General features: G+C 39.2%; 1 protein-coding gene across 1 annotated transcript in view; it reads left to right on the top strand.

Annotated features, from left to right (window-relative positions):
- The window catches only part of MICU2 (mitochondrial calcium uptake 2), a 140,165-nt gene that overhangs the window by 76,344 nt on the left and 46,898 nt on the right, over nt 1–16,923 (top strand). Inside the window, exons 5-6 of the mRNA XM_047874677.1 lie at nt 3,018–3,065; nt 4,694–4,776. Coding sequence (XP_047730633.1) covers nt 3,018–3,065; nt 4,694–4,776 — 131 coding nt within the window. The remainder of the gene's footprint in view (nt 1–3,017; nt 3,066–4,693; nt 4,777–16,923) is intronic.

Here is a 16,923-nt window from a genome sequence, read left to right as displayed (position 1 = left end):
GAATCTCAGCACACTTCCGGATCCAAGGACTAGTGTGTAGAAAATACAGAAGTTAGAGGAACATTTGAAATGACACCAAGAAGATGCAGTCAGCAAAATTCTAGACGCTAAGAAACTTTACAGGACTGACGACCAGGCATCTTCAACAACTAAGTTGAAAGAGAGGGGGGAAAGACACGGGAGAATCTATAGATTTTTTTTAAAGAGATTTACAGCACAGGGAACAAAAGAAAAATGTTAAGCTTTTGTGAATCAAAGTACACAGGAAAGAGAGTGAAAAGACAACCCACAGAATGGGAGAAAATATTTGCAAATCATATATAGGGGTTAAAATCCAGTATACATAAAGAACTCCTGTAACTCAACGACAACAAAAAACCAAACAACCCAATTGAAAGGGAAAGACTGGAATAGACATTTCTTTGAAGAAGATACGTGATTGACTAATTCCCACATGAAAAGATGCTCCACATCACCAACCATTAGGGAAATGCACATCAAAACCGTAATGAGACAGCACATCATAAATACCATTATTATCAAGAAAAAAATTAACAAGTGCTGGCAAGGATGTGGAGAAATGATAACCTCTCTGCACTGTTGGTGGGAATGGAAAATGGTGCCACCACTTTTGAAAAAAGCATGGGTGTTCCTCAAATTAAACATAGAGAATGACCATATGATCCAACAGTTCTCCTCTGGGTACATACCCAAAAGAATTAAAAGCAGAGATTCAAACAGATATTTTTACACCAATGTTTGTAGCAGCATTAATCACAATAGCCAAAGAGTGGAAACAACCCAGATGTCCATCAACGGATGGATAAACAAAATGTGGCCTATGCATATACTGGAGTATTATTCAACCTTAAACAGGAGTGGAATTCTGACACGTGCTACCATGTGGATGAACCTTGAAGACATGATGCTAAGTGAAGTGAGCCAGGCACAAAAGGACAAATATTGTATGGTTCCATCTGTATGAGGTCCCTAGAGTAGGCGAATTCATAGAGACGGCAAATAGGGTAGAGATTATAGGGGCTGGAAGCAGAATGAATGGAGTTAGTGTTTCATGGGTATGGGGTTTCAGTTTGTGGTGATAAAGTTTTGATAATCATTGCAAAACAGTGTGAATTTACTTAATGCCACTACCCTGTACATTTATTTTTTTTTTAATTTTTTTTTTTTTTAACGTTTATTTATTTTTGGGACAGAGAGAGACAGAGCATGAACGGGGGAGGGGCAGAGAGAGGGAGACACAGAATCGGAAACAGGCTCCAGGCTTTGAGCCATCAGCCCAGAGCCCGACACGGGGCTCGAACTCACGGACTGCGAGATCGTGACCTGGCTGAAATCGGACGCTTAACCGACTGCGCCACCCAGGCGCCCCTACCCTGTACATTTAAAAATGGCTAAAATGGCAAATTCTGTTATGGGTATTTTGCCACAAGAACAACAAAAAAAAAGTGACCTGAGTCCTGTTGACCAAGTACAATGCAAGGACCTTCCTTGAATCCTGATTTGAGAACACTTGAAAAATTATTTTCCTGATACAGGGACATTTGTAAAAGTGGTATGAATCTGATGATATTGAGGGATTATTGGTAATTATTTGGAGGGAGGGAGCCGTGCTTCTAGAGATACAGCTTGGATTTTCTACTATGAGATAATATATGAGATTTGTTTCAAAATAACCCAGTGGGAAGTGGGAGAAAGGAATGGAAAGAGGTATAGATAAACCAAGATCTGTCATTAATTACTAATGATTACATTATTACATAATGATTAATTATTATTACATAATAATTAAATTATTAATGTCTGATAATTACTGAAGCTGATATATGTGTAATACAGTTATTCATTATATTCTCTCTACTTTTGTGTGTGATTGAAGTTTTCCATGATAAAGTTTTTTTTAATTGTGTATCTCGCTATTGTATCAAACTTATGATCCGGAAGGAAAATTTTTTTGGCTTATCAGGAGGCCATGATTTACGAGATACCTTTTCTGTATCTATTGCTCTTCTTTTCATTGCAGGCACATAAAACCAGACACTATCTATTTGAGCAAGAAAGGACAGACGTGGAGCTAGTGGCCAGACACAGAGCTGGCTTCAAGTTCAACTTAATCCAGGGCTCAGACATCACCAGTATCCATCTTTCATAGCTGCCAGTTAGGATTGGCTGCATTCTCAGGCCCTAAACACCGGCTGTCTGGCAGTTCCAGGCCCTCTTGCCACTGCCTCACATTCCTAAGTGAAACATTCTCACATCATCAAAGCCCAGGAGGGCTGGCGGAGGGAAAAAAAATGAAGTGAAGGATTCAGCATTCTCATCAGAAATGCCACTCTGAATGACCCAGCCTGGGTCAAGGCCCATCGCGAGTCCCTGCAGCCAGACATGTGCAGCCTGCTCCTTAGCTTGGCTCAGCTTCTTGCCCATCTCTGCGCCGATTCTGTGAGAGGACAGTGATTGGCTGAGCCAGTCAGCATCCACCTTGAGGGGTGAGAATGCGTAGTCCTACGCCTGGCCTGCATGTTGAGAATGGAGAAGGAACGGTTTCCCGAAGGAAGATCAAGTTACTGCTGCAAAGATTTAACTTTCTCATTTTAAATAATATAGTTTGGCCTTTGGTATACCAAGATCTCCGTTACTCTCCTGAATTTTCAAATTTGCTTCACTTGAGATACTGTGAATGGTGAAATTTGAGTGCGAATCGCATGAAGTGCCATGCAAATCAAACCTGTAGTGGATGCCTATTATTTGCTAGCCAACATCCATCCCTCCTTTAACTGGTAATCGTAACCTGTGAAAACACACAGTATCTTTTTTTAAGTATTAGTACTGTACTTAACTCTCTACTGTAGAAGTTTTCCACCGTATCAAAGAGACGTAAATTAAAGTAAAAATGTGTGTGTTTTTAATTCAGTGAAGTTTCCATATAGTACCTATATGTGATTACTTCTAAACCATCTAAAACTTATTTCCTGATGTTTTTATTTTCTCTCTTTCAGGACTGATATCATATACCGAGTATCTTTTCTTGCTTACCATCCTCACTAGTAAGTATCCCACAGTTTCTCTCTGTGATCACGTGGAATTCTCTGTTCTTGCCAAACAGTGTTTTGGAAGTTTGGCATTTATGTCTTTTTTCATTGCTATCTTAGTTTCCGTGTCAACAAAATGATACTGTTGGATTAGATTATCCCTTCTACCTCCCTTGTACTATGGCTCCCCATAACTTTGTCTCCTTAAAAGACTTGTTGAACAGAAGAATGAGACTTAACCTTCGCATATTTAAAACCCCTCATTAGATACTCTTCAAACTTCCTGATCAGTACTCTTCAGACTGGTCATGAAAATCGAGGAATGAGTGAGAAACTTTCACAACTTGGAGCAGAGTAAGGAGGCATAACAACTAAATGCAACATGATTTCTTTCAATTTTTTTTTAATGTTTATTTATTTTTGAGAGAGAGAGAGAGAACAGGGGAGGGGCAGAGAGAGAGAGAGGAAGAAACAGAATCTGAAGCAGGCTCCAAGCTCCTAGCTGTCAGCACAGAGCCTGATGCGGGGCTCAAACTCACAAGCCGTGAGATCATGACCTGAGCCGAAGTCAGACGCTTAACCAACTGAGCCACCCAAGTGCCCCCAACGTGACTTCTTATATATGATCCTAAAATAGAAAAATAGCATTGATGGAAAAACATGAAATCCAAATAAAGTCTGTAGTTCAGTTGAAAATACTACTACCAGTGTTAATTTCTTAGTTTTGACAACGATACTGTGGTTATATAAGATGTTAAAAATAGAGGAAGCTGGGTGAAGAGTATGAGAACTCACTATGCTATCTTTACAACATTTCTTAGGGCTAAAATCATTTAAAAATAAAGTTTGTTTTTTTCCTATTTATTTATTTTTGAGAGAGAGAGAGAGAGCAAGCAGGGGAGGGGCAGAGAGAGAGGCAGACACAGAATCCGAAGCCAGTTCCAGGCCCTGAGCTGTCAGCACAGAGCCTGACGGGGGGCTCGAACCCACCAACAGTGAGATCATCACTTGAGCTGAAGTCAGAGACTTAGCCAGCTGAGCCACCCAGGCGCCCCTCAAAATAAAAAGCTTTTTAAAAACCCTACTCTGAGAGGGGCGACGGTTGGTTAAGCGTCTGAGTCTTGATACTGGCTCCGGTCGAGGTCTGGCAGTCATGAGATCGAGCCTCGCGTCGGGCTCCACACGGAGCATGGAGCCTGCTTGGGATTCTTTCTGTCACTCTGTCTCTGCCCCTCCCCTGCTCACTCGCTCTCGCCCTCTCGCTCTCAAAATAAATAAATAAACCTAAAAAACAAAAACCCTACTCCAAGGAAAGGAAATCAAGAGTAATAATCTGTACGAAAATAGCCGAGCTATCATGAGAATAGAGGAAACCCCTGGTAGGGTTAAAGAAATAAATTAAGTTCTCAAATGGATTTTGCCTTGAGAAGCAGAGCATTTAGCAGCAGAACAATACGTCTTCGGAAATAGATCAGCCTCTGAAAATTGTTATAAGAAGAGGTCGTTTTTTCTCTGTTGAGGCACTTGCATAATAGTTTCTGGAAGCTTTTTTTTTTTTTCAAATTCGAAGACCTAGGGATCAGCAAATATAATTTGCATTTCACCAACATTTAAATAACTGTTCGCTTTTCACTTAATTACAGAACCCCATACTGGGTTTCATGTTGCTTTTAAAATGCTGGATGCAGATGGTAATGAGATGGTTGAGAAAAAGGAATTTTTTAAGGTAAGTAGATGCTACTTATTTTTGGCTTATCATAAAACACTTGGGTGTTTGTGTGATTTTACATTTCCATAAAAATAGAAATTATATCCACTGCTTACCTATGAAATGTCAAGAAATCCTTTGTACACTTGGAAGTGTTACATTTCCGTAGTGCAGCCTTGAGGGAAACTGTTGAGGAACAGAGTATAGGGTGCCTGTGGGAGAAATGGACTTAAGCATCTACGTTTTTCAGGGTTTTGTTTTATGATAATGATAGCGATAATATATATAATGTATATAACGAGAATAGAAATGATAGAAAAATGAAAAAGCTACAGTAGGTATAAATGGGTGCAGGTTTTCCAGGAATTTGCTAAGACTAATATTTGAAAAGCTGGAAATATGTTTAAGTGAAAGTATGTTTCCAAGACAACTCTAGGACATGTGACCAGTAAATTTTACTTCATTCCAAGAATGTTGATGGTAGTATTAAAAAATACCTCACTGTGCATAAACTGTTGAGTATGTGACAGAGTTAAATGTTATTTTTTTTAAACTTTTTTAACGTTTATTTATTATTGAGAGAAGGAGAGAGACAGAGCATGAACATGGGAGGGGCAGAGAGAGGGGGAGACACAGAGTCAGAAGCAGGCTCCAGGCTCTGAGCTGTCAGCACAGAGCCCGACACGGGCCTCAAACCCACGAACCGTGAGATCGTGACCTGAGCCGAAGTCGGAACCTTTACCTACTGAGCCACCCAGGCGCCCCGAGTTAAATGTTTTTTACCTATTAGAGTGTTTTGTGGAGAAAAAAACACAACATAGTAAATAGATAACACAGTGCTTTGTACATACTGACTTCTTTGAACTATGATTGGTAATGCATACATACATAAATGACCATGACTTTTTTTTTAAAAAAGCCCTTAAGACCTGAAGCAAATGGACTCTTTTACATGTAGGAATGTAAAAGAAACACACATTTTGGAAAACAAAATTGGCAGTTTCTTAAGTCTACTTGGCAATTCTACTCCCATGTATTTAGTCAAAGGAAGAAAACATGTTCACCCAAAGACCTGTGTATGAATGTTCGTAACAGCTTTATTCATAATAGCCCCAAACTGGAAACAGAACCTACGTGTTCGTCAAGTGACTAGATAAACAAATTGTATTCATACAATAAAATACTACTCAGCGGTATAAAGGAAAAGTTACTGATAAACACAACAACATGGATGAATCAAGGTGAAACAGACAGTATACAGAGCGGGTGATTCCTCGGATACGAAACTCTAGAAAAGGAGCATATCTACACTAACAGAAAGCGGATCACTGGCAGCCTGGGGCTGAGAGGGAGTGAGGAGTTGACTGCAGTTTCCATGAGGGAGCCTCCTGAAGTGCTAGAAATATTTCAGATCTTGGAGAGGGTGGTAGTGACATGGGCATGTAAATGTGTCAAAACCCATCGAACTGTATGTGTTTTATTATCATACAAACTATACGTCAGTAACCCCTTTGACAAGGTTCCGTACCACAGGCTTTGCAAATTTAATTACTAAGATATTTGGTTCTCTGTATAAGAAACTGTCTCAAAGACTAGAAGCGAAGGACATAGCAAAAGTTCTAATCAGAGAATAAACATAAAACAGAAAATAGGCTCATAAGTATTTAACATATGTGGAAATCTGGAAGAGGATATAAAGAGTGCATGAATGTTAGCATACGGGGGAGACTAAGGTCAGCGACATGAACATCTGTGTGAGTAAACAGGTGAAGTTCTCAGTGTTGGAAAGTGTAGCACAACCCATCTTACCCAGTGTGGCCGCCATCGGTAATTGTTCCACTGCCTTAAAAAGTCTGTCCGAGTGGGGAATCATTTTGAAAGATAAAGATACTTACATAACAGACTTTTCAGTTAACTTAAGTAAATACACATCCTTTTTTTTTTTTTTTTTTTTAACATTTTTCTTTATTTCTTTTTGTATCCATTTTGGAACCAAGGCCTTTTCTTTAGAGTGGAGCCACTGAGTGGATTCTTGCTACACGGTCTCATCATTTATCATCTGCAGTTTCCACTTTGTTTTCTTTAAAGGGCAGAAAAAATGTGAAGCACTTCAAGATGTAGAATCCTTCAAGATTTGGTGATTTTCCCCACTCTTTACAGACATACCCTAGCTAATCAGAAGCAACTTTTTTTTAGTAGTGTCCCTTTATAGCACAGCTCTGAAGTATTCCTCCCACTTTTTTATTGCAGCAACTCTTTTCAGACTCCTTTTTCATTGATGCAGGCATTTGCATTATTGCGAGTGACTTCACGCACACCCCTTGGTGTATGTAGTCAAGGCCCATGAACTCAATGAAACAAGCTAGCCACCAGGACAGGAATCGATGCAGCCTATCCCCTCGCGGCTTCCTTGACATGGCGTTTTCTGAGGGGCCTGGCAGCTCCCGGTGACAGTGGCCCACTCATTTCAGGGTGTTGCCAAACATAAGACACTCAATGTTACGCTTTTATATTTGGAGTTTATATCGCTTTCAAAAACAAAAAGAAAACTCACATAAACTGTCTTCTGTGCTTGGGGCATCCATTTCAGGCTCTTCTGGTTTCTTTCACCAAATTCAGTTGTCTTTGAAGCTACATTCTCACCTCAGGCAAAAAAAGGAGACCAATGTCCTAGTGTCCCCAGGTAGTTAGCTTCTACCTTCAGCTTTCTGGTGTTTCCAGAAAACCGCGTTACTTCACAGAAATACTGAATTAAATAATCACGGTAACAAGTGCAATGAGCGTAATTGGTTTGGAAACACACAAAATTGGAGCAGACACTGAGCTCAGCTGCTGAGAGCAGGAATATGCAAGCAAGCTTGAGACTGGCCAGGAGCTCACTGGGAATATCTATCCCGGAGTTCTGCGGGGGCAGTAGGGAGCCTTGATTAATCTGCATTGGTTAAGTGTTTGGTTTTTTGGTTGGTTGGTTGGTTGGTTGGTTGGGTTTTTTTTTTTTGCTACATTTTATTTGAGGAAACAGAACCCAGTATACAACTATAGGAATTAAATTCTGGAATATCTAGAAAGGAATGGGCTCAGCATAACTACCCTCAATACCCTCAATATTTCAGACCAGTATGTTGGTATATAGTTCTTGAAGGTGTGCTAAAACACACAGAAAATACACCCTCACACTAGAACAGATACCTTTGGATTGTTGTGTGGTTAGGTGTACTTTACAAAACACACAGAAAAGTTTCAAAACAGGAACGACTGAAATAATGGGAGGTAAGACGCTTCTTTATGAGGACCTATCTTAAAAGTAGGTGTGCGTCATGGAAAGACGAAATGTATGATCTTCTATGTAGAATCCAACAAAAAATCAGACTCCTAGAAAGAGATCAGATTTGTGGTTACCAGAGGCGAGGTTGGGAATTGAAGGAAGGTGTTCAAAAGGTACAAACTTGGAGCTAGAAGATGAGTCAGTGCTGGGGGCGTAACGTGCATCACGACAGCCATAGGGTTTACATAGGAAAGTGGTTAAGAGAGTGAATCCTAGGAGCTACCATAACAAGGAGAAGAGATTTTTTTTTTTTTTTTGCATGTGTATGAGATGATGGATGTTAACTTACTGCATAATCATTTCAGAACTTCTCTAAGTCAAATCATTGTACACAGGGAGGTATGTCGATTATATCTCAGTACAACTGGAAAAAGATAAGACTCATGGAGGTCTCCTTCTCTGTCTGCAACCCCCCTCCCCTGCTGGTGCTCTGTCTCTCTCTCTCTCTCTCTCTCTCAAAAATAAATAATAAAAAAAAACTTTTTTTAATTAAAAAAGGCATTGCTAGTTTCCTATCACTGGTGTCAGTGAGATAGATCTTTATGTCAGTTCTAGTCATCTAGTTTTTCTTCCAATCTCCATGTACCGGGAAGACAGGCAACAAAGCTTGTTAAAATTAGATACAAAATAGAGACTCTATTACTTGCACTCTCCAGTAAAGTAGCCCGCAGCCATAAGTAGCTTTTGGGCCCTTGAAATTTGGCTTGTGGCCAAAAAAAAAACTTAAGTTTTTAAATTTTAATTAATGTAAAATCTGAATTTAAAACCTGATATTCCCTTTAGGTATTCAGAAATTTTTACATGTGTTTGAAGCTACCTGGGTATAGGCAACCCCTTTTAAATTGTAAATCTTATGAAATCTGAACGCGGATCAAGTATTTCCAATGAAATGTAAATCTGAATTGATTGTTCTGTAAATGTAAAATCCACAGTGGATTTTGAAGAAAAGAGAAAGGAACGTAAAACATCTGAATTTTTGTATTAAATACCTGATGAAGTGTGATGGGATATTAATTCATTTTCATGTGTCTTTTTCTGTTGTTTTTATTTTTTTGAATGTGGCTACTCAAAAATTTTAAATTACTTATGTAACTCCTTTATATTTCGATTGGACAGCACTGCTTTCGAATATACAAGACTATAAATTCTGAGAAAGTTTCGTACATATTTTATCATATGCCCTTAAAACAATTGTTTCAAATGCTGAAAAAGATTTTTCTTACGCGTGGGTTTGCATCTTACATAAGAAAGCTGGAGGATTCCAGAGGATTGAAGTTGCCTAAGTATACTTCCAGATAAGTGAAGTTTCACTTACTGTTCAGAAAAACAGGTAGTAATCTTCCAGAATTCAACTTCTTAAAGTGGCAGAAGTGAAAAGTAACAGAAAGTTATGGAGAAAACTATACTATGTAACTGCTTAAAGAACATTGGGAATGTTTCACATATTCAAAACATGTGGTTTGAAAAAGATAGAAATTGTGTCATTCTAACATCATTGTAAGCAAGTGTTAGCAAATTTGCTTGTTACCCACGAATCAGTATGGATAAAGTTTATCATTATAGAGCAACTGGATTATGAAGGCAGCATGGAATTCTACAGAGAAGTTGAGGGTAGTTTAAATGGACAAAATGGGGGAAAAATAATAAAATAAAATAAAATAAAATAAATAAAATAAAATAAAATAAAATAAGGATTTCTAGGTATCATGGCTCCTACTCAGGACCTCAGATGAAAAATTACTCACAAAGCAAGCAGGAAAGGAAATACTAGATAGTCATCATAAATTTATCTTTAAATTCAATTTCATTCAGCATAGGAAAACAGAAATAACCATATTGCTCTATTTAGCACCAACAGTCATTAAATGACCGTCATTACCGGTCCCTTGGGGAAAGAAACTTTATAAAGTACAGACCGCTGTAAAAGCATTGTTGCTGTCCCTGTGTGGCCGACATGTGAAGAGACACCTCAGAGGCAGAGTGCCCAATGTGAACTGTACTTCACCACCGGGAGAAAGCAGTGGACAGCTGTCAGAGATAATTGTGCTTCAGTTTTCAAAAATTATCTCTGTCCACAGTGTGAAAGCTGAACTAGAAGAGAAGAGATTGGAGATAGGTGGCTTGTTACACTATTACAGTAGTCCAGTTTACAACTGCGAATGCAAAGTGGGAAATACGGTCAAGACGTGCTGTGGAATAGGCTCTGAGGAACCTGGTTTCCAGCTGGATTGAAGAGGCGAGGGGAGAGGAGACATGAGTGGTCACTCCTTTTTCCAGCCCGCCTAACTAGGAATTATGGTGGCACTAACTGATCTAAGAGGACAGAAGACTAGCTCTTACTGAGGATTGGTTATGTTCAACATACATGTTGCATTGTTGCATCTTTGCAGCAACCTACAAGGTAAGTAGTAGTATCCCCATTTTAAATATAAAATCGATATACAGTCAATATAGCAGCCATGATTTGATTCCAAGTCAGTCCATCCAGTTCTACAGCCCTGCTCTTTCCTTAATGTTAGCCGGCCTCATTTGAAGGAGAATGCAGAGGAGGACTGGGTTGAAAAAGATCTTAACTCTGAGCTTGGAAATGTTGACCTTTATAAACTATTGGGACATCTCTGTAGAGATAGATATGAGTAGCAAGCAACTGTCTGGAGATAAGAATGTAGCCGGGATTAGGAAGCATCCTGATACAGGTGATAATTAAGTCATGAGAGTATGTGACCTAAAGGGGAGAATGTAGAGTGAAGAAGGATAAGATCAGAGTTTTGGAAAACAGTTGCATTTAAGAGGTTAAGCTGAAACTGAGAGGCCAAGAAGAAATTGAGAAGGAGCAGAGTACAAGAGAAGTAAGAAACAGCCCAGAAAGTGCAGGATAATGGAATCCAGGGAAGAAACGAGCAACAATGAAGTAATGTTTAACATCAAACTTTTTAAAAGTGGTCAAGTTGGATAGCGACAGAGTAGAGGACTCCTTAAATTTTGTAGGCCTTTGGGAGCCACTACAGAAGCAGTTTGAAAATAGTGGTAGGGACCAATGCCATAGAGCAAAAGACTAACGAGGAGTGGATAGGAAATGCAAAATCGATTGGAGGAGTTAAGATGGCACAGTAGCACGGGGACCCTGGGCTTCCTTCAAACACTGCTAAATCAACATCAAGTCATTTTGAGCACAGGAAATCAGTGTGAGAATTAAGAGAACAATCTGCATAATTTGAGGGAGAGAACCTGGCAGGCTTATTTTAACAAAGAAATCAAAGCACACCTAGTTGAAAGTCCAAACGCTGCCCACTGCAAGCAAGGAGGAGCTCTGCAGAGGACTGACCTCGGGGAAGGAGCAGCCAAATCACAGTAGCAAAGTGTAGACCACGTACACCATGAATACTTTCTGAAGCACCAGGCCCTGGACAGTGTATGACCCCTTCTTAAGATAGCAAGACTCTCAGGAGCAGGAAGCATAACAAGCTTTCGTAACACACAAAGACAGAAACCTAGAGAAAATGACAAGGTGGAGGAACCCCCCACCCCACAAAGAAAGATCAAGAAGAAACCACAGCCAGGGATTGGCTCAAAACAGATATAAGCAATACATCTGAACAAGAATTCAGAACAGTAGGCTTGAAAAAAGCCTAGAAGACACCAGAGAAACCCTTGCTGCAGAGATAAAAGACCTAAAAACTAGTCAGGCCAAAATAAAAAATGCTATAACTGAGTTCCAAAACCAACAGGATGGAATCACAATGAAGGTGGAAGAAGCAAAGGAACAACTGGGTGACATAGAAGATAAAAGTATGGAAAATAATGAAGCTGAAAAGAAGAGGGGAAGAAAAGTATTAGATCGTGAATATATACCTAGGGAACTCAGCAGTTCCACGAAGTGCAATAATATTCATACCTTAGCAGTCCCAGAAGAAGAGCAGGGAGAAAGGGGGAGAGGGTTTATTTGCACAAATTATAACTGAGAACTTCCCTAGTCTGGGGAAGGAAGAGGCATTCAAATCCAAGAGGCACACAGAACTCCCCTGAGAATCAACAAAACAGGTCAATACCAACACCTATCATACTGAAACTTGCAAAATACAAAGATAAAGGCACAAAGATCCTTAATCTACAAGGGTAGACACATTAAGTTTAGCAGACACATAGAAACGTGGCAGGCCAGAAGGGGGTGGAATGATATATACAGCGTGCTGCAGGGAAAAATATGCAGGCAAGAATACTGAATCTAACAAGGCTGTCATTCAGGATAGAAGGAGAGGTAAAGAGTTTCCAGGATAAACAAAAACTAAAAGAGTTTGTGAACACTAAACCAGCTCTATAAGAATTATTAAAGGGGACCCTTTGAGCAGGAAAGAGAGACCAAAAGCAACCACGACCAGAAAGGAACAGAGATGATCTACAGGAACACAACTTTACGGGTAATACAATGGCACTAACTTGATATCTATCAGTAATTACTCTGAATATAAATTGACTAAATACTCCAATCAAAAGACGTAGGGTATCGGAATGGATTTAAGAAACAAGACCCATCAATATGCTGCTTACGATAGATTCATTTTAGACCCAAAGACAGCTTCAGATTGAAAGTGAGGGGATGGAGAACCATTTTTCATGCTAATAGGCATCAAAAGAAAGCTGGAATAGCCATACTTCTATCAGACGAACTAGATTTTAAATGAAAGACTGTAATAAGAGATGAAGAAGGGCATTGTATCCTAATAAAGAGATCTACTCAACAGGAATATCTAACAGTTGTAAATATGTATGCCCCAAACTTGGAAGCAGCCAAATATATGAATCAATTAATAACAAACTTAAGCTCACTGATAATCATATAGTAATAGTAGGGGACTTACAACACCCCACTTATAGCAATGGACAGATCATCTAAGCAGATCATCAAGGAAACAATGGCTTTGAACGACACACTGGACCAGATGGACTTAACAGATACTTTCAGAGCATTTTGTCCTAAAGCAGCAGAATACATATTCTTTTCAACTGCACATGGAACATTCTCCAGACTAGATCACATACTGGGTCACGAATCAGGCCTTAACCAATACAGAAAGATAGAGATCATACCATGCATATTTTCAGACCACAATGCTATGGAACTTGAAGTCAGCCACAAGAAAAAATTTGGAAAGACCACAAATACTTGGAGGTTAGAGAACATCCTACGAAGGAATGAATAGGTTAACCAGGAAATTAAAGAAGAAATAAAAAATACATGGAAGCAAATGAAAATGAAAACACAACATTCCAAAATCTTTGGGATGCAGCAAAGACAGTTATAAGAGGGAGTATGTAGGCCATAGCTCAAGATGCAAGAAAAGTCTCTAACTCACAACCTAACGTTCCATCTAAAGGAGTTGGAAACAGAACACCAAATAAGCCTAAAACCAGCAGAATAATAAAGATTAGAACTAAAATAAATGATGAGCAATTCTATGCCAACAAATTGGGCAATCTGGAAGAAATGGATACATTCCTAGAAACATAAACTACCAAAACTGAAACAAGAAGAAATAGAAAATTTGAACAGACTCATCATGGCCAGCAAAGAAATTGAATCAATAATCAAAAATCTCCCAACAAACAAGAGTCCAGTGCTGGATTGCTTCCCAGAGGAATTCTACCAAATATTTAAAGAAGAAATCCTACCTATACTTCTGAAACTGTTCCAAAAAATAGAAAAGGAAGGAAAACTTCCAGACTCATTCTGCGAGGCCAGTATTACCTTAATTCCAAAACCAGACCAAGTCCCCACTAAAAAGAAAGACTACAGACCAATATCCTTGATGAACATCGATGCACAACTCTTCAACAATATACTAGAAAATCAAATCCAACAGTATATTAAAAGAATAATTCACCACAATCAAGTGGGATTTACTTTTGGGGTGCAGGGCTGGGGGTTCAAGATCTGCAAATCAGTCGACGTGATATGCCATATTAATAAAAGAAAGGATAAGAACCGTGTGATGTTTTCAATAGACACAGAAAAAACATTTGACAAAATACAGCATCTTTTCTTGATAAAAACCCTCAAGGAAGCAGGGATAGAAGGAAAATACCTCAACATCATAAAGGCCATATATGAAAGGCCCACAGCTAATATCATCCTCAATGGGGAAAAACTAAGAGCTTTCCCCCTGAGATCAGGAACATGACAGGGATGTCCACTCTCCCCACTGTTATTCAACATTGTATTGGAAGTCTTAGCCTCAGCAGTCAGACCACACAAAGGAATAAAAAGCATCCAAATCAGCAAGGAAGAAGTCAAACTTTCAGGCTTTGCAGATGGCATGATACTTTATGTGGAAAACCCAAAATACTCCACCAGAGAAATTGCTAGAACTGATACCTGAATTCAGCAAAGTCACAGGATACAAAATGAACGTACAGAAAACTGTGGCATTTCAATACACCAATAATGAAGCAACAGAAAGATAAATCAAGGAATCAATCCCATTTACAGTTGCACCAAAAACCATTAAGATACCTAGGAATAAACCTAACCAAAGAGGTGAAAGGTCTGTACCCTGAAAACCGTAAAACACCGATGAAAGAAATTGAAGAAGACACAAAGAAGTGGAAAAACATCCCATGCTCATGGATCAGAAGAAAAAATGTTAAACTGTCTATACTACCCAAGGCAATCTGCACATTTAGTGCAATCCCTATCAAAATAACACAGCATTTTTCACAGAACTAGAACAAACAGTTCTGAAGTTTGTATGGAACCAGAAAAGACCCCGAGTAGCCAAAGTAATGTTGAAAAAGAAAAGAAAATCAGGAGGCATCAAAATTCCAGACCTCAAGCTGTATTATAAAGCTGTAATCATCAAGACAGTATGGTACTTGCACAAAAACAGACAGAGATCAGTGGAACAGGATAAAAAACCCAGAAGTGGACCCGCAACTGTATGCAATTAATCTTTGACAAAGAAGGAAAGAATATCCAATGCAAAAAAGACAGTTTCCAATGAGTAGTGTGGGGAAAACTGAACAGCGACATGCAGAAGGAACCTGGACCACTTTCTTACACCATACACAAAAATAAACTCAAAATGGATGAAAGACCTAAATGTGAGACAGGAAACCATCAGAATCCTAGAGGAGAACACAGGCAGCAACCTCTTTACCTCAGCTGTAGCAACTTCTTACTAAACATGTTGCTGGAAGCAAGGGAAACAAAAGCAAAAATGAACTGTTAGGACTTCTTCAAGATAAAAAGCTTCTGCACAGTGAAGGAAACAGTCAACAAAGCAAAGGCAACCTGTGTCATGGGAGAAGATATTTGCAAATGACATACCAGATAAAGGGCTAGTATCCACAATCTGTAAAGAGCTTACCAAACTCAACACCCAAAAAATAAATAATCCAGCTAAGAAGGAAATAGGCAGAAGACATGAATAGACATTTCTCCAAAGGAGACACACAAATGGCTAGAAGACACATGAAAAAATGCTTCCACATCACTCATCATCAGGAAAATACAAATCAGAACCACAATGAGATATCACCTCACACCTGTCAAAATGGCTAAAATGAACAAGTCAGGAAACCACAAATGTTGGTGAGGATGCAGAGAAAGGGGAACCTTCTTACACCATTGGTGAGAATGCAAACTGGTACAGCCACTCTGGAAAACAGTATGGAAATCCCTCAAAAGTTAAAAATAACTACCCTACAACACAGCAGTTGCACTACAATACAGGAATTGTATTTATACAAAGTATACAATAATACTGATTCGAAGGGGCAAATGTACCCCATTGTTTATAGCAGCACTATCAACAATAGCCAAATTATGGAAACAGCCTGTGTCCATCAACTGATGAATGGAAAAAGAAAACTTGATGTGCATGTGTATATATGTATATGTGTGTATACATGTGAGTAATGTATGTATACACACATATACATACATGCACATACATCAGAATATTACTCAGCCATCAAAAAGAATGAAATGTTGCCATTTGCAATGACGTTGATGGAGCTAGAGTGTATTATACGCTAAGCTAAGTAAGTCAGTCAGAGAAAGACAAACACCATATGATTTCAGCCATATGTGGAATTTAAGAAACTAAACAGATGAATATAGGGGAGGGAAGGAAAAATAAATAAGATAAAAACAGAGAGGTAGGCAAGCTGTAAGAGACTCTTTCAACGTTTATTTATTTTTGGGCCAGAGAGAGACAGAGCATGAACGGGGGAGGGGCAGAGAGAGAGGGAGACACAGATCGGAAACAGGCTCCAGGCTCTGAGCCGTCAGCCCAGAGCCCGACGCGGGGCTCGAACTCCCGGACCGCGAGATCGTGACCTGGCTGAAGTCGGATGCTTAACCGACTGCGCCACCCAGGCGCCCCTGTAAGAGACTCTTAAATAGAGAACGGAGGGTTGCTGGAGGAGAGGTAGGTGGGGGGATGGGCATTAAGGAGGGTACTGGTTAGGATGAGCACTGGGTGTTATATGGACGTGATGAATCACTAAATTCTACTCCTGCGGCCAATACTACATTATATGTTAACCAACTTGAATTTAAATAAAATCTGGGAAAAAATAATAACTTGTTAAATAAAGATATAGCCACAAAAAAATAAAATCAAATAAACGCTTTATCACTCTTCCTGTCACTAGAATAAATATACAGCCCAGTTTGTTCAAATGTAGACAGTCCAGTGGTTACCCGTACTAACTGCAATTATTTGTAGTGCCCTCCTTCACTCTTACAAGTACCTGGTTTAAATAATAAATTACACGGTTAATATTCAAAAAAAAAAAAGGAAATACAGAATCGATGTCCGTAGATAAAAATTATTCTT

This window comes from Prionailurus viverrinus, chromosome A1 (genome assembly GCF_022837055.1).
Source record: "Prionailurus viverrinus isolate Anna chromosome A1, UM_Priviv_1.0, whole genome shotgun sequence".
Classification (NCBI taxonomy): Eukaryota; Metazoa; Chordata; class Mammalia; order Carnivora; family Felidae; genus Prionailurus; species Prionailurus viverrinus.
Note: the sequence above shows the minus strand (reverse complement) of the source record. Positions and strands in the feature narration are given on the sequence as shown.